Source organism: Plecotus auritus (assembly GCF_963455305.1).
Source record: "Plecotus auritus genome assembly, chromosome: 15".
Taxonomy (NCBI): Eukaryota; Metazoa; Chordata; class Mammalia; order Chiroptera; family Vespertilionidae; genus Plecotus; species Plecotus auritus.
The window spans coordinates 11,238,343-11,258,093 of NC_137781.1; the positions used below are offsets into that span (position 1 = coordinate 11,238,343).

At 50.7% G+C, this 19,751-nt stretch overlaps 1 protein-coding gene across 1 annotated transcript in view; it reads left to right on the plus strand.

Annotated features, from left to right (window-relative positions):
• Positions 1-12,421: 12,421 nt before the first annotated feature.
• TICRR (TOPBP1 interacting checkpoint and replication regulator) overlaps positions 12,422-19,751 on the plus strand; it is a gene marked incomplete at its 5' end in the record, with an annotated part of 53,827 nt that continues 46,497 nt past the window's right edge. Inside the window, 1 exon segment of the mRNA XM_080651468.1 lies at positions 12,422-13,084. Within this exon segment, the coding sequence (XP_080507594.1) occupies positions 12,422-13,084 (663 nt within the window).

Consider the following 19,751-nt stretch of genomic DNA (forward strand, 5'->3'; position numbering starts at 1 on the left):
GCCCTAGCCGGTTTGGCTCAGTGGATAGAGCGTTGGCCTGCGGACTGAAGGGTCCCAGGTTCGATTCCAGTCGAGGGCACGTGCCTGGGTTGCTGGCTCAGTCCAACGTGCAGGAGGCAACCAATCAATGATTCTCCCTCATCATTAATGTTTCTATCACTCTCTCCCTCTCCCTTCCTCTCTGAAATCAATGAAAACATATATTTTTTAAAAGAAAAAAAAAAGAGGAATTGGGGCCCAGAAGGGACAGGCAGCTAGACAAGTGTCAGCCTGCAGAGCGGGCACTTTTTCTGCTGGCCCAAAGCCCCCAAATGCAAGACTAAAGGAGCAAGTGAGGGAAGAAAGTTTAACAACATGAAGTTGTTGTGAGAGTAAAGATTACTGAACTATGGGATTAAAATGTCCACATTGCTTCACCCCACGCATTAGTCAGATGACAGATAGAACATGTTGCCAGTGAGGTGGGGCTGAGGAATGGGAGCGTTCACAGAACCTTCCCGGTGCACAGTGTGACCCAGCGTGACCTTCGTGACCTTCAGGTGCTCTTATGCTCTTAAACTCCCTCCTTTAGTTCCCACGCCAGCCAGCAGGTGGTTTGCCTTGAGATGGAGAGTCAAGATGCATTCACATGAAGATGGGAACCAGGTGGCTTAGTAATACCTTGGGGCCTGGCCGGCGTGGCTCAGTGGTTCAGCATCCACCTCTGAACCAGGAGGTCAAGGTTCAATTCCCAGTCAGGGCACATGCCCAGGTTGTGGATCGAGCCCCAGTAGTACGAGTGCAGGAGGCAGCCGATGGATGATTCTCTCTCATCATTGATGTTTCTCTCTCTCCCTCTCCCTCTCCCTTCCTCTCTGAAGTCAATAAAAATATATTAAAACAAACAAGACAAAGTAATACCTCAGTGAGTTCCTGTATGAACATTTCCCTAATCCTGCGAGATTGGCATTGCTGTCCCAGGGTGACAGGTGGTGACACAGTTGCAGGGTATGACGTTATGTGTCTCCAGCGTCACCCAGTGAGGAAGTGCGGGTTAAAGGAGGGTCCCCCTGAGTGGAGAAGGCAGGGTGACAGGCGGGGACAGGCAGGGATACAAGCCAAGCGCTCCTGTGAGCTGTGGGCACAGAGACCAGGTCCTGGAAGAAGAACCAGCAGAATGTGGGGTCCCCAGAGGCCATGGAGTCAAAGCTGCTGGGGAAGGATCCATGTCCTCCCCCATCCATGGACACCCCACGGACCCACGTCTCACGTTCATTAACTCCCCACTAGAAGGGCCCATCTGTTCAACCTCTTTTTTTTAATAGGTTTTATTTGTTTTAATAAATTTTTATTGATTTCAGAAGGGAAGGGAGAGGGAGAGAGAAACATCAATGATGAGAGAGAATCATTGATTAGCTGCCTCCTGAACGCCCCTTACTGGGAATCAAGCCCACAAGCCAGGCATGTACCCTGACCAGGAATTGAACTGTGACCTCCCGATTCATAGGTTGACTTCATAGGTTGATGCTCAATCACTGAGCCACACCAGCTGGGCCAACCTCTTCCATTGAGACGAGGCCCCTGCACCAGAGAGGACTTGCCTAAGGCCCCCACGTGTCAGCTCCCGACTCCTGGACCAGCCCCCTTCAGAGTCACCTTTCCTTGGTTCTGGGGATCAAACTTGGGCTGTCGCCAGAGTGACCCTTTAATGTGTCATCCAAACCAGAGTGAGAGGGGGCATTATTAATAATTACACCAGGACAGCAGGTGTAAACAGGGCTGCCCTGGGCTAATGGGACGTCTGGTCACCCTAGCGTGACAGCTGAGTGCCACCTGCCTGCCCACCAGGAAGGCCTCTTTGTGGCTGAAGGGACCTGAGGTCCCATCAGCAGCCCCCACACCTGGTGAGGGGCTGGGGGACCAAGCAGCTGTGAGGGTCCCGCCTTCCTGGGGGGTTCAGGGTGCCCAGGACTGGCCGCTCTGTAACTGGGCTCCCTCCCCACCTGGGCCTGTGTATGCACAAACAGAGGCCGGTGTGTATGGTCCCCACCCATCAGGGGCCCCATGTCCTGCCCAGCCCTGCAGAGCTCCGGTTTCGGGTGCTTCCCTCTGGGTGGTAACCACTGACCCGAAGCTGTCCCCACCACAGCGCTGTGACACGGGCCGGCCGTGGGCCACAGGGTGTAGGTCACTCCCGGCCTGGTAGCTGGGTCCCAGCAGAAGCTTTTAGGATGCCAGGGCCTGGGCTAGCTGTGTCCTTTGCTCCCCCTCCCTCCCACCTCTGCCCTCTCCCAAGAATCACAAGCATCGCAAACGTCGGGGATCTTGTGAAATTGTAGGTCCGGCTTCTGCAGGCCTGGCGAGCGGCCCTGCCTTCCTAACAAGTCCCAGGCAACGCCAGTGCTGCTGTTGCAGGGACCCCTTTTCTTTTTTTTCTTTTTTTTAATTATTTTATTGATTTTTCACAGAGAGGAAGGGAGAGGGATAGAGAGTTAGAAACATCGATGAGAGAGAAACATTGATTAGCTGCCCCCTGCACACCTCCCACTGGGGATGTGCCCGCAACCAAGGTACATGCCCTTGACCGGAATCGAACCTGGGACCTTTCAGTCTGCAGGCCGACACTCTATCCACTGAGCCAAACCAGTCAGGGCGCCCCTTTTCTTTTTTAAAACATATTTTTATTTAGAGAGAAAGGAAAGGAGTGAGAGACAGAAATTTGTTGTTCCACTTATTGGTGCATTTATTGGTTGCTTTTTAAAAAATATATTTTTATTGATTTCAGAGAGAAAGGGAGAGTGTGAGAGAGAGAGAAACATCCAGGGTGAGAGAGAATCATTGATTGGCTGCCTCCTGCACGCCCCCTACTGGGGATGGAGCCTGCAACCCGGGCATGTGCCCTGACCAGGAATCGAACCATGACCTCCTGGTTCATAGGTCGACGCTCAACCACTCAGCCACGCCAGCCGGGCTGGTTGCTTCTTATATGTGCCCTGACCAGGCATCTAACCTGAACCTCAGCATACCGGGATGGTGCTCTAACTAACTGAGCTACCGGCCAGAGCCAAGACATCCCATTTCAGAAGCTGCCTGAGTCTGTGCCCTGTCAAAACCAAACCCAGGGACCCCTGCTCCCGCCTCCGCTCTCCCCCTCTCTCCCCAGCTATTGGTTTCATCCTGGTCTTCTCTTCCTCCTTTCAGCGGAACGGTCAGTGGGACTCCTTTGCGACTGGGGACAGGGCTGCCAGTATTTCTAATGAAAGAAAAAAAAATGCTTACATAGACGCCTGTCACAAACCCAACACTCCAACACTCCATGCAGTACACCCCCTCCTAGAAGGTAAGGATCTCGGGGAGGGTCTGTTCCAGCCACCCTCTTTCCAGATGAGGAAACTGAGGCCCGGAAAGAGGACGTGACTGGCCCAAGGTTCCCAGTGAATGAGGCTCAGAGCCTGGGACTGAACGCGCCTCTTCTGGTCCCAAGCCCATGGTCCCTTCCCCTCCCCCTTCCCCCTGACTCGGTTCCCTGGGGTGGGAAGGGGAGGACTCCAGGCAAGGACCTGGCTCTTTAAAACCCTCCCCCATGTTCAGGCCAAGCAGAAGGAGGCTGTGCAGTGAGCAAGCCCTGGAGGTGACCTTGGTGGGATGGGGGTGGGGGTGGCATGGCAGCAGAGATTCGATGCCCAAGATAAGGGAGATCTGCGGGGGAGGGGAGGCAGCCAGCTGAGACTATCGCTGGGGACAGCAGCCAGCCCTGTTCCCAACCACCTGCCCACCCAAAGGGGGTAGAGAGAGGAGGGTGGGGAGGGATGGGGAAGGCATGGGGTGAGGACCAGCAAATAAATATCGCCTTCCCAGCCCTCCCCACTGCAGGGGTCCTGAGCTCACAAAGAAGGCGACCAAGTAAAATCATAATGCTGCCTGCCTCTGTCTCCCTCCCACGCCCCCACCCCCGAATGACACCACCGCCTCCCCAAGGGGCCTGTGGAGTTTATTGTGGTGTTTCTCAAACTCCAGTGTATGTTCGCGTCCCTGAGGCCGGTATTAGACGCAGATTCCAATGTGGCAGGTGTGGGATGAGCCTGAGAGTCTACCTTTGCCATGACTCCATGCTGCTGGGCCAAGGACCACACTTTTACATTTTATTTTATTTTATTAGTATGTTTTTGTTTTTTTTTTAATATATTTTATTGATATTTTACAGAGAGGAAGGGAGAGGGATAGAGAGCTAGAAACATCGATGAGAGAGAAACATCGATCAGCTGCCTCCTGCACACCTCCCACTGGGGATGTGCCCGCAACCAAGGTACATGCCCTTGACCGGAATCGAACCCGGGACCCTTCAGTCCGCAGGCCGACGCTCTATCCACTGAGCCAAACCGGTTTTGGCTATTAGTATGTTTTTAAAACATATTTTTATTGATATCGGAGAGGGAGAGGGAGAGAGAGAAATATCAGTGATGACAGAGAATCACTGATCTGCTGCCTCTTGCCCGCCCCACACTGGGGATTAAGCCTGCAACCTGGGCATGCATCCTGACCAGGAATCGAACCGTGACCTCCTGGTTCATAGGTCGATGGTCAACCACGGAGCCACGCTGGCCTGGCAATATATGCGTCATTCTTTTTTTTTTTTTAAATATATATATATTTTTTAAATATATTTTATTGATATTTCACAGAGAGGAAGGGAGAGGGATAGAGAGCTAGAAACATAGATGAGAGAGAAACATCGATCAGCTGCCTCCCGCACACCCCCCACCGGGGATGTGCCCGCAACCAAGGTACATGCCCTTGACCGGAATCGAACCTGGGACCTTTCAGTCCGCAGGCCGACGCTCTATCCACTGAGCCAAACCGGTTAGGGCTATATGCGTCATTCTTAGCACAGTGCTTGGCACATGGTAAGCACCATCTAAACTTCCGTTGACTATAACTAAGTTATTATTTTCTGCGTCTAAGCCACCCGCTGACACCTGAGTTTCAGGATGGCTGGCTGCTGAACTCACATGTACCTGGACAGTCAAGTTCCTGGTTAAAGTCCAAGAGAAAGGCAGGAGCATGGCCAGGTGGCTCAGGAGAAGGTTGGGCCGGGTGAGCTGGAACGCGTGGCATCACTGGGCATGGACACCTTCCCCATCCTCTCCCCCCGTGCTGCGGGCGGATGGCGGGGCTCCAGGCCGCATACAGTTCCATCCCCTCAGTGTGATCCAGAGAGTGAGTCAGAGAGCAGTGTTTGGACAAGGCCGCTGTGTATCATTTGGCTCAGTGATTGGGAGAACTCTGTGTGCTCTGAGTCTACCTATGGGTGTGTGTGGCTTTTCTTTTTCCTCTCTTTTCTCGCCTATTCCCACGGCACTTAGTCTCTGGGAATCTTGAGGACCAAAGAACCATGGGATGAACCAGGAGGTCACGGTTTGATTCTCGGTCAGGGCGCATGCCTGGGTTGCGGGCCCGATCCCCAGTAGGGGGCATGCAAAAGGCAGCAGATCCATGATTCTCTCTCATCATTGATGTTTCTTTAAAAAAAAAAAAAAGTATATATATACATATACTTTTTATTGAGTTCAGAGAGGAAGGAAGAGGGAGAGAGAGATAGAAACATCAATGATGAGAGAGAATCATGGATCCGCTGCCTCCTGCTCGCCCCCTACTGGGGATCGAGCCCACAACCCAGACATGTGCCCTGACCTGGAATCGAACCGTGACCTCCTGGTTCATAGGTCGATGTTCAACCACTGAGCCACACCGGCTGGGCTCATCATTGATGTTTCTATCTCTCTCTCCCTCTCTGAAATCAATAAAAAAATATATATATATATTTTTTAAAAAAATCATGGGGGCCTGGAGCCAAGGGGATCTACCCACTGAACTCTGGGGGCTTCCGGAAAGAAGTTTTCATCATCGGAGATTTTTATATGTGCCCTGACCAGGGATCTAACCTGAACCTTGGAATACCGGGATGATGCTCTAACTAACTGAGCTACCGGCCAGGGCCAAGACATCCCATTTCAGAAGCTAGGGGCCCGAGGGAAGATCCGCTGGGCTGGCTTGGAAGAAGTTCAGCTCTCATTTGTCTGATCTGATTAATGCAAATAACGCTTCTGTGAGTTTTAGGCAAACGCAAATGCCTTCAGGGGCCGGGCAGGTAAATTAGGGACTGAAGTGAGCGGATGGAAGGACACAGCGGATGGACGGATGGACGGACAACCGGAGCAGCCGCTGCATGGAGCCTGATGTTTCCGTTTGGAAATATGGTCCCAGGGGCCGGCCAGACACTCTGAGGGTTCCAGAGAAGCCAGAACTCGGGGTTTCTTTTCATGAAATCTCCAGATGTCACCGTGTTTGCTCGGCGCCACAGGGCCCCATCTGCCTTTGCTCCAGCTCCTCCGGGGCTGCCTCCCCGAGGACCTTCCTTTCGTCCTTGGGTTCCCACGTCAGTGAATGGACCCAGTGTTCCAGGCCATTTCCCCAGGGCCCAGGTGAGGGGTTTCTGGGCTCTGTGTCGTCCTGATAAGGCAGGTTTGGGCCACGCCTCACTGGCTGCAGCCACCGTTCGGCTCTCCCAGACAGAAAAGGGAGGGCAGTTCTGCTGGCTCTGGGATTGCTTAGTCCTTCGGGGAGCAGGCCGGTGGGTGTGGTGTGGAGTGGAGTGTGGGAAGAGGCAGTAGCCCCTAGGCCTCAGGCAAATAGGATCAGAGATAAGGGCAGTGGTGGGCGGGGGAGGGGGGGGAGGTAAGCAAGCGCTACCCAGCTACCCAGCCTTCTCCCTACTTTATTTTCTTTTAAAGCTTAGAAGAGTCATAGCTCCTTTTTTTTTCTAAATTGATTTAAAATATATATATATTTTTACTAGAGGCCTGGTGCATGAAATTTGTGCACTTGGCGGGGGGAGGGGCAGAGGAATTCCTCAGCCAGGCCTACCCCCTCTCACAGTCCAGGAGCCCTCAGGGGATGTCTGACTGATGGCTCAGGGGAGCAGGCCTAAGCCAGTGGTCGGCAAACTGCGGCTCGCGAGCCACATGCGGCTTGCAAGCCGCGGTTTGCCGCTCTGTTGACTAACGAGTTTGCTGACCACTGCGTAAGGCATTACCCTTACCCAGAAGTTTTGACTTCAGGTTAAAGACATTAGTACGTTATTAAAATGTTTTTTAAGTATTTTTCCCTAAGGCAGTGGTCGGCAAACTCATTAGTCAATAGAGCGGCAAACCGCGGCTCGGGAGCCGCATGTGGCTCACGAGCCGCAGTTTGCTGACCACTGGCCTAAGCTATCCGTCGGGCATCCTTAGCACTGCTGCAGAGGCTGGAGAAGCTCCCATCACAGCCCTGTGCTCTCCAGCCGTGAGCCCGGGTTCTGGCTGAGGAGCGCTCCCCCTGTGGGAGCACACTGACCACCAGGGGGCAGCTCCTGCATTGAGCATCTGCCCCCTGGTGGTCAGTGCGCATCATAGTGACCAGTTGTTCTGCCATTCAGTCGATTTGCATATTAGCCTTTTATTATATAGGACTAGTGACCTGGTGCACAAAATTCGTGCTCATTAAAAGGGGATTAATTAGAGGAAATCATTTAATATTGATATTTGCCCTTTCTCTATAATAGAAGTGTCAGAGATGAAAGAAAATTAGTAAAATGTATATGAAAACCTTCCTCCTGTCAGAGTCTGGGGCACACCATGGGACCCAAAGTCAAGTCCCCGCCCACCCACATGCACCTTAAAATTGCGTGAGACCCAGACCCAGCTGGCCCCCCTCATTGGGCTAGATCCAGATCCGGCCAGTCCTACTCTTGTCAAGCCCTGCTGGGCAGGGGGCATAGCGCCAGGTCCCCTGGCCCAGTGCCAGGACGGGGTGCATGGCCTGAGGTTCCCTGTCAAGCCCCACGGGGGCGGGGGAGGTCATAGCCTCAGGTCCCTGCTGATTGCTTGTTAAGGCTCCTTATGGGAACTTGGCCTCAGCTGTGGGTGCAGCCATCTTTGTGACAGAGTGATGGTCAATTAGCATATTCCCTCTTTATTAGATAGGATTGATTTCAGAGAGGAAGGGAGAGGGAGAGAGAGATAGAAACATCAATGATAAGAGAGAATCATTAATCGGCTGCCTCCTGCATGCCCCACACTGGGGATCAAGCCCACAAATCTGGGCATGTGCCCTTAATGGGAATTGAACCCAAGATCCTTCAGTCTGCATGCCAAGGCTCTATTCACTGAGCCAAACCGGCTAGGGCCTCCATACATTTTTTTAAAATGTTTTTAAAAAATATATATTTTTATTGATTTCAGAAAGGAAAGGAGAGGGAGAGAGAGATAGAAACATCAATGATGAGAGAGAAACATTGATCGGCTGCCTCCTGCACACCCCCTACTGGGGATCGAGCCCAGAACCCGGGCATGTGCCCTTGACTGGAATCAAACCTGGGACCCTTCAGTCTGCAGGCCGACGCTCTATCCACTGAGCCAAACCAGCTAGGGTTCTACATTCTGGTCCCTATCTCTGAACCTAGCTCGGCACCTCCAGCAACTTAACCTCTCTGAGCTGTAAAAATGGGGATTAAAAAACAAAAAAGACCCAAAAGCGTTTTGGAAAGATTAGGTATGGATGCTTTTACTGCAATGCCAGACCCACAGACAATGTCTGATAAAGCTTCTCTTCCTTTTTGCTTGCTTCTCTGTAGCAGCTTCCTACACGTGGCTGTGGCTTCATCAAGGAAGCCAGGCGAGCCAGGAGTCCCCAGGTGGGCAGAGAAGCCACTCTTGTCTCTTTGTGCCCAGAAATCCTGCCCCACGTGCATAGCTTCCCCCAGGGGCCACCAGGTAACAGCGCAGGCTTGAGAGCTTGGACTCCGGTTGTGGGCTCCATCCCCAGTGGGGGGCCTGCAGGAGCTGGCTGATCCATGATTCTCTCTCATCATTGATGTTTCTCTCTTTCTCCCTCTCTGAAATCAATAAAAATATATTTTAAACAACAAAATAAAGGAGGGGAAGGACATCTTCATTGTCATCGTCCCCCTCAAATTGAAGCCAGAGTCCTAGAACTGGAGGGAGTTGACTTATGTGCTCAACACCCACCCCCCCGAATCCAGTTCTAACCTTGGGGGTTGGGCCAGCTTTGGGTGTTATTTAAAGTCTCCAGATGCCTCCAATGTGTAACCAGTGTTAAGAAGGACTGGTCTAGCCAAAACCGGTTTGGCTCAGTGGATAGAGCGTCGGCCTGCGGACTGAAGGGTCCCAGGTTCGATTCCGGTCAAGGGCATGTACCTTGGTGGCGGGCACATCCCCAGTGGGACGTGTGCAGGAGGCAGCTGATCGATGTTTCTAACTCTCTATCCCTCTCCCTTCCTCTCTGTAAAAATCAATAAAATATATTAAAAAAGAAAAAAGGACTGGTCTAGTCCAGCTTCCTCATTGTAGAGATGAAAACACAGGGAGACAAACAACCCCAGGAAGATGAAAAAAGATATTTAAAGAGACAGAGCATAATGCAAAGTAAGCGCCACAAGAGGGGAGCTATTGTGATGTCATTATTTCTCTCATCGCTCTATTAGGGTCAATGCTCTGCTGGCATTTAACATTTTTTTTTTAACAAGGGGCCTCCCGTTTTCACTTTGCCCTGGGCCCTGCAAGTGATGGAGCTGGTCCTGGCCCTAAGCAGAGTGGGTTATCAACCCATTAAAGAAAGAGGAGGGGTGCCCTGCTGGCGTGGCTCAGTGGTTGAGCACTGACCTATGAACCAGAAGGTCATGGGCTGGATTCCCAGTGGGAGGTGTGCAGGAGGTAGCCAATCAATGTTTCTCACAATTGATGTTTCTTTTTTCTTTCTTTTTTTTTTTTGCTTTTTAATATATTTTTATTGATTGCAGAGATGAAGGGAGAGGGAGAGAAAGAAACTTCAATGATGAGAGAGAATCATTGATTGGCTGCCTCCTGCACACCTCCTACTGGGGATCGAGCCTGCAACCCAGGCATGTGCCCTTGGTCGGAATCGAACCCGGGACCCTTTAGTCTGCAGACTGACACTCTATCCACTGAGCCAAACCAGCCAGGGCGATATTTCTTTCTTTTTTACTTATTTATTTTTTTATTGATTTCAGAGAGGAAGGGAGAGCGAGAGAGAGATAGAAACATCAATGATGAGAGAGAATCATTGATCGGCTGCCTCCTGCCCACCCCCCACTGGGGTTTGAGCCGGCAACCCAGGCATGTGCCTTGACTGGGAATCAAACCCTGACCTCCTGGTTCATAGGTCGATGCTCAACCACTGAGCCACGCTGACCGGCGGGCATCATCATTGATGTTTCTGTCTCTCTCTCCCTCTCCCTTCCTGTCTGAAATCAATAAAAATATATTTTAAAAAAGAAAAGAAAGATGAGGGCATACTCAGGGCTCACAGGCTTGCTGGATGTGGGCTAGCCTGGCCTGGCCCTCCATTGCCCAAGGAAGTTGTCTGCTCCATCCTGGGGAGGGGCTGTCTCACATCTCTTTCGAGGATCAGTGCAGAGCTTAGGGCTCCCTCTTCCTGGCTGTGAGGGGCCCTCTGAGCCTCAGTTTCCTCATCTGTAAAAGGGAGGATATAATGCCTGCCCTGCAGAATTGCTGTGAGGCGTGTATGGAATCATTCCTGTCCCACTAGGTGCGGGAAATATGTATCTCCCCCCCACCTTTTTTTTTTATTGGGGAGAGAGGGGAGCATCCTTCCACTAAAGAATGGGCCCTAGCTGGTTTGGCTCAGTGGATAAAGCGTTGGCCTGTGGACTGATAGGTCCTGGGTTCGATTCCTGATCAGGGTACATGCTCCATCCCCAGTAGGGGGCCTGCAAAACAGCCAATCAGTGATTCTCTCTCATCATTGATGGATGTTTCTATCTCTCTCTCCCTCTTCCCTTCCTCTCTGAAATCAATAAAAATATATTTAAAAAAAAAGAATGGGACCCTTTGCTCCAGGTGCAGCCTTGTCAGCCACCCCAAGGACATTTGTCTCCATGGGAGGCCCAACTAGGATAAGTTCCCAAACTAAGGACAAGCTGTTGTGGGGGGGGGGGGGGTGCGATTGGGGGGGGGAGAAGTTTCATTGTGGAGTGGGATGTATAGGCATCAGAGCCCTTCAGTGAAAGGTGGCTGCTACTGCCCCCTGGTGGTGATTTACCTGTACGTGCAGGAAGTCTAAATCCTGAGAAAGAGATGCTGAATAACATAAGACAATTTCAATTTAAAAAAATGATTTATGGCTACTCTGCTAGGCAGGAAGGATACAGAAACAGATAAAACACAGTTCTTGCCGTCTCGGAACTCACGGTTTAGAAAATAAAGCAAACTCTTAAAGAGGTAGCTGGAGTCCAGCACCACGTGCTAAGTTATCATACAAACAATGCAAACAAAATGGAATGCATGCACTTATGCCTACACTTCCCACTCAGGAAAGCGACGAACCCCCGGACAAGTCTGTAAGAAGACTGGAAAGTTGAGGAGTCTTCAATTTGCAACAAGATGATTCTTTGTATTCATTAAGGATATTCCCCCCACTGTAAATGTAACATAGAAATACAGACTTGTAGAAAACTTAGAAAATTCAGAAAGTGTAAAATAAAATTTAAAAAAATCATCATAATCTTATCACCCAAAGACAATAGCAGACAAATTTCGTGCACAGCATTAACGTAACAGTTTAGAAATATACAAATGGACAGAAAATTCGGAGATCTCACTGCATGTGCTGTTACATACAGTCTTTTTTTTTTTTTAATGTAACATTATAAAAAACATTATTTTAAGAGGCTGCACACCACGTTCTTTCTCCTAGGGTGCCATTCCCATTCGAGTTGTTTCCAATTTTTCTCAAGTTAAAGCAACTCTATGGATCTGATTACCTCATTCAAAGAAACTCCTCTAAGTTAACTTGGCCAAAGGGAGTGAACTTCTCTATTTTAATAACTTTACTTAAATAACAGGAAATTAAAGTCCTCACATTTGATTCTACCCCATAGAAAGTCTAGGGTGGCTTCAACCCAGTCGGGTTCCGGCGGGCCGCAGCGCACCTGCGCACAATCGCCCGAAGGCACACCTTACCAGGAGGGAACTTTACAAGACGCCATCCTAGCACCACCTCTTTAAATTTTAAAACGAAGCCCCTGGCCAATCAGCGTTAAGTTCTTCCCGGAACACAGGGCCCCGCCCACAGACACGCCCTCCACCAATCGAGCAGAGGATTTCCCCAACGCCCTTCCAATCAGCGCCGAGGAGGGCCGACGCTCACGTAAATTACGTAAGGCAAGGGACCAATAAGAGCTGTGATTGGGAGCTGGCTCCGCCAATAGTAGTGCTTTCTGGAGAGCGCGGGAGCCTTTTGAGCTGAGTCCCTGGGAGCGTGAATGGCGCTGGTTCCCTGAAGCGGGGTCTGGGGGAGCCTGAGCCCCCCGGCGGCGGCGGCGGCGGCGGCGCGCGCGGCGGACATGGCCTGTTGTCACAACGTCATGCTGCTGCTGGACACGGCGGGCGGCGCCGCTGGCCGGAGCCCGGTCCGGCGGGCCGCCCTGCGCCTGCTCCTCTACCTCAGCTGCCGGTTCGGCCTGGCGAGGGTCCGCTGGGCCTTCCGGTTCTTTGACTCTCAGGGGGCGCGGGGCCGGCCGTCCCGCGTGTCCGACTTCCGCGAGCTGGGCGCCCGCTCCTGGGAGGACTTCGAGGAGGAGCTGGAGGCCAGGCTCGGGGACGGCGCTGCCGGCGCCCACCTGCCCGGCCCGGCACCCCGGGCCGCGCACACGCACGGCGCCCTGATGGAGACGCTGCTCGACTACCAGTGGGACCGGCCCGAGATCACGTCGCCCACTAAGCCGGCGCTGCGCCGCCGCGGAAGGCGGCTGCTGGACGCGGAGAGCGAGGCCGCGGAGGCCGGCGGGGCGCTCGGGGGCTTCGGGAACGCCGTCTTCCTGCTGGGCCCCTGCCCGCGCTCGCAGAGGGAGCTGATGCAGTTCGTGTCCGGCTGCGAGGCCCAGGTCCAGGGCCCGCCGCCCACCCCGAAGCAGGTGATGGAGAAGTTGCTGCCCAGGAGGGTCCAGGAAGTCATGGTCACCCGGAAGGTCACGTTGTACTGGGTGGACACCACCGAGAGGTCCAAGGTGAGAGGGTAGGGAGCTCAGACTTAGGGCGCCGTGTCCTCGGGGTTCACCAGACTCGGCAGCGTCTGCAGAGGGGCAGCCTAAACAATACACTAGGCAGGGCCTCGGAACCTGCTAAGTCCAAGTGTCGGGGCCCCAGATCCGCACCAGGAGGTACAGCCTCGGAGTCAGACCTGACCCTGGTTCAGCAAACTCAGTAGGTACTTGAGTTCTGCTTTAAGAAAAATTCAGCCCGGCCGGCGTGGCTTAGTGGTTGAACGTCGACCCACGAACTAGGAGGTCACGGTTCGATTCCGGGGTCAGGGCACATGCCCGGGGTTGTGGGCTCCATCCCCAGTAAGGGGTGCAGGAGGCAGCCGATCAGTGATTCTCATCATTGATGTTTCTCTCTCCCTCTCCCTCTCCGAAGTCAATAAAAATATGTGAAAGAAAGAAAGGGGAAAAAGAAGAAAATTCAGAGCCAAGACTCAGATTTATTTAAAAGTCACAGGGGTGGAAGAAGTGAGCAGAGAAGGGTACAGGTGTCTGTCTGGGGGAGAGCGTGTCAGGTCCTCTGTCCTAAGTGCTTTTAAGGGGGAGAGTTTAGAGGCGGTCCCAGGGGGAGGATCTCTAGAAGATTCCTCTGCTTTTCCAGGTGAGTCCTTTCAGGGTCCTGGTCTCCTCTTATTGGTGGGCGCGGGGTGGGAGGGTCATTACTTCAGTGCAGCTGGTCCTGAGGTCAGCCATGGACTCGCTTGTCTGGTTTTGCTGCTTTTCTGGGCCTGAAGCTGAAACACTACTGAGGCCAAGATGTTAGCCCTAAGGGTTAATGCCTGAGGGAGTGGTGGGGGGCCGCTTGTTCCCTCTCCAAGGGGTTCTACCCCACGACTACCAACTACCGACATGCCAGGGGGGGAAGCTCAGGGGGCATCCAACTAGCAATATGAAAGGTCAAGGGGTCTAAACTGCCTGACCAGCGACATGCCGGGGGGGAAAGGTCAGGGGGCATCCAACTGGCAATATGAAAGGTCAAGGGATCTAAACTTCCACATGCCCGGGGGGAGGGGGGCAGATTACCCTGGGGGCGAGGTCCTTGCTTTTCTAGTTTTGCCCATCGCTAGGCACCCGGGGCTTTGCACTACAGCGACTTTCCATACCTGCCTGTGGCCCTATCTCTGCTCCTGTCTGTCTGACTGCCCGCCACAGAAGCGTTTAAGGTCCTTCCCAATTCGGGCCCTATCTACCTTCCCGACTTTGTGTCCTACGCACGACCCATATTCCCACCTATCGCAGCCTAGCCTGTCAGCAGGTCTGGCTGCTTGTTTGGTTAGTCACCAGGAATGCCAGTCTGAGCCTCACTCAACTCTTTAAGGCCGTGCCCAAAGGGCAGCTACTCAGTGTCAGCGTCTGAGTTCTCGTCAGAGTTCCCCTACTTTCGTGGCACTCGTCCCTTCTCACTCTGTGTTCTAGTTGTGCCGTCTCCCCTCCCACGTGGTCTAGAAAGACCTTGATAGCCGAAACCGGTTTGGCTCAGTGGATAGAGCGTCAGCCTGCGGACTGAAAGGTGCCAGGTTCGATTCCGGTCAAGGGCACGTACCTTGGTTGCGGGCACATCCCCAGTGGGAGGTGTGCAGGAGGCAGCTGATCGATGTTTCTCTCTCATCGATGTTTCTAACTCTCTATCCCTCTCCCTTCCTCTCTGTAAAAAATCAATAAAATATATTTAAAAAACAAAAAAAAACAAAACCTTGATAAAGGCAGGCACGGGCATCTTTTATCTCCTGCAGGTGTGTGTGGAGCACTGTGGTTGTTCGGTAAATATTTGTTGGCTAAATTAATTCTGACGCACTTAGAATTCACCTTCCTAAAGGGCTTGTTTGGATTTTTGCTGAGGTAGTGGGACCCTGGCCCCCGTTAAGTGCTATAATTAAAAAAAGTGTGTGTGTGTGGGGGGGGCACCATTTTCTTCCTGTCACTTAATTTAGTCAATGAATAGTCACTGAGAAGCTACTACATTGAGTACCTACACAGTTTTCCTGCTGGGGACAAGGTGACCAGCCAAAGTGGAATTTACCTTCCGGGGGGATTATATAGGTAAAATAGATTATATAGCTGAGCAAGTAATCGATAGGATTTCAAATAGTGCTCTGAAGAAAATAAAGCTGGGGAAGGGGTGTGTGTGGGTGTTGGGCGCAGTAGGGTGGGGGTCAGGGAAGGCCTCTTGGAACAGAGAATTGAATGGTGCAGGAGGAGGAATGTGAAGGTTGGGAAAGAACATTCTAGGCAGAGAGAAGAGCTGATGTACTGATCTGATCGAGAGATGAGCTTAGTTGGTTTGAGAAACAGAAAGGCAACTCCTGGGAGTCAGGAGAGGAAGTCAGGAAATAGAGGTTTATCTAGCTGTAGGCCCAAGGTTGGAAGGTCGGGTTTTGTTCTAATTGATGGGAAGGTGTGGTTTAACCAGGTGAAAGCTGATTCCAGTTTGTGGAAATGTGTGTTGCTAAATGAGGAGTGGGTTAAATTGTAAGATTACAAATGGAGAATGAGCAGATACTTAAATAATAACATAGTATGTTAAAATTTACAACACCTTTCCCATACAAAGCCCCCCCAAGGTGTAGCAAAATGCAAAACAAGGCAGCAGGCTTGTCAAAGAAAAGGAAAGGACAGAAATGCTTTAAGGGGATGGTACACATTTGGTGGGGAAAATGGAAACCTAGGACTTAGCATTTGTTCAGGCAGCAAAGCAAATGTTGGGCACAATACACAACACAGAAGCGCTTGACTTGGGATAATATCAAATCATATCAAATACGACTAGAACTATATCTTTGCAGATGGGGTCTGGAGATTCTTTTTCCCACTTTTCGGAATAGTATTAAAATAACTAGGTTGATAGGATCTTTTTAAAGATCCCTTCCAGTTCTGATATTGTACCGTCTAGCAGGGGTCTTCAAACTACAGCCCGCGGGCCACATGCGGCCCGCCGAGGACATTTATCCGGCCCGCCGGGTGCCGCTGCCTGTCCTGCTTAGCAGCCGACGCGTCCCGGGCCCGCAGTGCGCATAGGAATTTGTTCATATGTTTTTTTTTTAAACTATAGTCTGGCCCTCCAACGTTCTGAGGGACAGTGAACTGGCCCCCTGTTTAAAAAGTTTGAGGACCCCTGGAGGCTTCTCGAATCTGTTAGGTTGTTTCCTGTAAGAAAATTCAAGTCAGATAATCTTAAGCTTTTCTGGAATTTTGTTTTTCTGCTGATGCTCTGTCTTTTCCCTGTTCAAAAGCCTCTGGCCAGCCATACCGTGGAGGCAAAAGGGAGCCCTGGGCTCTGTTCTCTCCACAGGGGTAGGAGAGGGAAGAAGAGAAAAGGCAGAGAAGTCAGACGGGGGAAACACAGCCTGGACTTACACGGTAGGGGGCCGGGGCGGGGAGGGGGGGGGAGGGGAGGGGGTTAAAGCTCACAGAACTCTTGTTCAGATAGAGGATACAGGGAAGTACAGAGGACCCTGACACATGATTATGCCTCTGTTTTATTCAGTACATATTTATCACATACCTGCTAAGTGTGTTGGTGAGCCACAGTGCCGGGAACCAATTCCAGCATGTAATAATTACAAGAGTTCCGTCAAAAGGTTGATGGAACTTGGCGGCTCACGCTGGGAAAAGAACCCCAGCACCACAGATTACCCTATCATATGCATAAAAATGAAAAATTTAACCATATTCTATATCCTGTTTGTGGGTTTTTTAAAACACACGTGCATATATTACTTTTGTTGTTAATCCTCACCCGAGGATAGTCTTCCATTGATTTTTAGAGAGAATGGAAGGGAGAGAGAGAGAGAAACATCGATGTGAGAGAGACACATTGATTGGTTACCTCCTGCATGCACCCTGACCAGGGACGGGGAACCTGCAACCAAGGTACATGCCCTTGACCGGAATCAAACCCGGGACCCTTCAGTCTGCGGGCCGACACTCTATCCACTGAGCCAAACCAGCCAGGGCCATATATTACTTTTTAATCAAAAGTTAATGTTCTTTCAACGCTTATTAAAGTTTTACCTTTCGTTTGATAAGCAGTTGTGTGCCTCCCACCCCCACCCACACCCCATCCTCTGGCTGAAACAATTTGAACAAACTTTTTTGTTTCCCTTTGGCACAAAATGCTAATCAGGATCTGTGGTATCTGAACTTGCTTACCATTCTCCCCCACAGCAGTGAACTCGGGCATGGACACAGCAAATACTAATAGATTGATTAAAATGTTACAGCATTTTCCGAACTGGTATGCATAACTAAACCAAAGTTACACAATGCATCATTTATCTTCACTGCATGTGATATTTTCTGTTGTACTCTGATATTTTCTATTCAGGATTTTTTTCCCTTTAATGTTGATTATAAACCAGGCAACTGATTCATCAAAGGATCCATCTAAGACCATCAAAGGGCCACACCTTCATTTTATTTTATTTATTTATTAAATTTTTTTTTTTCACACCTTCATTTTAAAAAGCACTATGCAAGATAGTCCTGGGTTTAGACTGGTTTTTCACTGTCTTGCAGTGACCTTGGGCACTCTCTGCCCCCTTTGAACTTGAATAGAATGGAAAGTTTGGCAATGACCTAGAAGGCCTCACCTGCACCTAGCGATTTATGGTCTCCAGTTAGACCTGTGGAGTAGGAATCCAGCATAACGATCATTTCCCAGGATAGATGTTCCCCCTTCGTGTTCCCTTCGTTCCTGAACATTATCATGTTATATTGTGAGGCTGAGTTAAATATTCCACGTTGTTGCTGTTTTATTCACCCTTATCCCAACTTGAAGATTCTGGAAGACAGGGAATACGTCTTGCTAGATCTCGGCACATAAAGGCTGCTCAGTAAAAGTTTGTTGAATGAAGAGTTTGCTCTGTGTGAAGGAGTAAGGAATGACTTTTACAGAGAAAGCAGGATTTGAGCTAGACGGAAGTACTGTAATTAACATCCAGTTGGTGAGCAAGGAAAGGGAAGGTACAGGAAACAGAATCAGCAGAAACATGGAAGCATTATAAAAAATGGCGTGTTCAGCAAACAGCAAATGATTCAGAAGGTAGGGATGGAGGTGGGAAAGATCATGTGTTTGGAAAGGTTTAGGGTTAGGTTGTGAAGGGCTTTTCTTTTAAAAAAAAATTAGTTTGAGAGAGAAAAGCATTGATTTGTTCCACTTATTGATGCATTCATTGGTTGCTTCTTGTATGTGCCCTGATGGGGAAGGGAACCCGAAACCTTGGGGTGTGGGGACGATGCTCTAGCCCAGCGGTCGCCAACCTTTTGGACCTCACGGACCACCAGTGGTCCACGGACCACCGGGTGGCGACCGCTGCTCTAGCTAACTGAGCTACCTGGCCAGTGCTTTATGGCTGTGCTGGGGTTACTTTGTCGTGGAGGCCCTGGGAAGCCCTGGGAAGTTTTTAGAGAAGTAACAGGCTCCAGATGTGTGCTCGGAAGAATACTTCTTAGAGCAACAAGGAGAGAAGATTAGAGGCAGGGCACAGGCTTTATAGGCTACGGTAGAGTCCAGGCGAGAGGTGATGAGGCTTTGGTGAAGATAGAATGAGAAGACCTATTTGGTCCCCACACAGTGCTGTGAGGCTGTGTGATCACCGTCCAGGAGGTTCACCTGCCTCATTCCGTGATCCCTGGCCATTGTTGTGTGGGACAGAATTATGTTATTAACGTATCATTAATAACATTTTATGAGGTATCCCCAGTGATTTGCTCCACTTCTGTTTGACAGGAAACAGAGTTGAAGTTGTCTTTTCACTAAATGGACGCTATCTTGAAGGCATATTATACACTGAGTGGCCAGATTATTATGATCTCTGAACGCATAATAATCTGGCCACTCAGTGTGTGTGTGTGTGTGTGTGTGTGTATTAGAGGCCCGGTGCATGAATTTGTGCATGGGTGGGGTCTGGTCAGCCTGGCCAGGGGGAGGGGACAAGGGCAGTTGGCTGGCCTGCCTGCTGGTCGAACTCCTGGTTGAGGGGAAAATTTGCATATTAGCCTTTTATTATATAGGATATACACTAAGTGGCCAGATTATTATGTGTTCAGAGATCATAATAATCTGGCCACTCAGTGTATAGTAACTAGAGGCCCGGTGCACGAAAATTCATGCACTGTTTGAGGGAGGGGGGTGGTCCCTCAGCCTGGCCTGCACCCTCTTTCAGTCTGGGATCCCTCAGGGGATGTCCCACTGATGGTGTAGGCTCACTCCGCAGGGCCCAAGCACAGTCTGACCTCCCTCTATAGGAGGCAATCAGTGGGTTAATCGGGAGCCGGCAAGTGGCTGGCCCTGCCCCCAATCACCCCTCTGCCGCCAGTTGCCGCCATCCCGTCCCTCTGCCCGCTGGCACCCTCCTTGGCTGGCCTGGCACCACCTGCTTGCCGGCCCTGCCTCCCCCCCGCCAACTGGTCGTTCCACCGTTCAGTTGATTTGCATATTAGGCTTTTATTATATAGGATAACATTCTTGGACTGTACGGTTAAAAGATGCTGGCAATTTTCTGTGTTGGATCCAACAAATATATTATTGAGCCCTTTAATTGTTTAGTGTAGAAATCACCTTTCCTTCCTCCTGATTTCCCTTAGAAATATTTCTGAATGCCTCCTTTAGAATAACTTGAGGTTCTTTGTAATT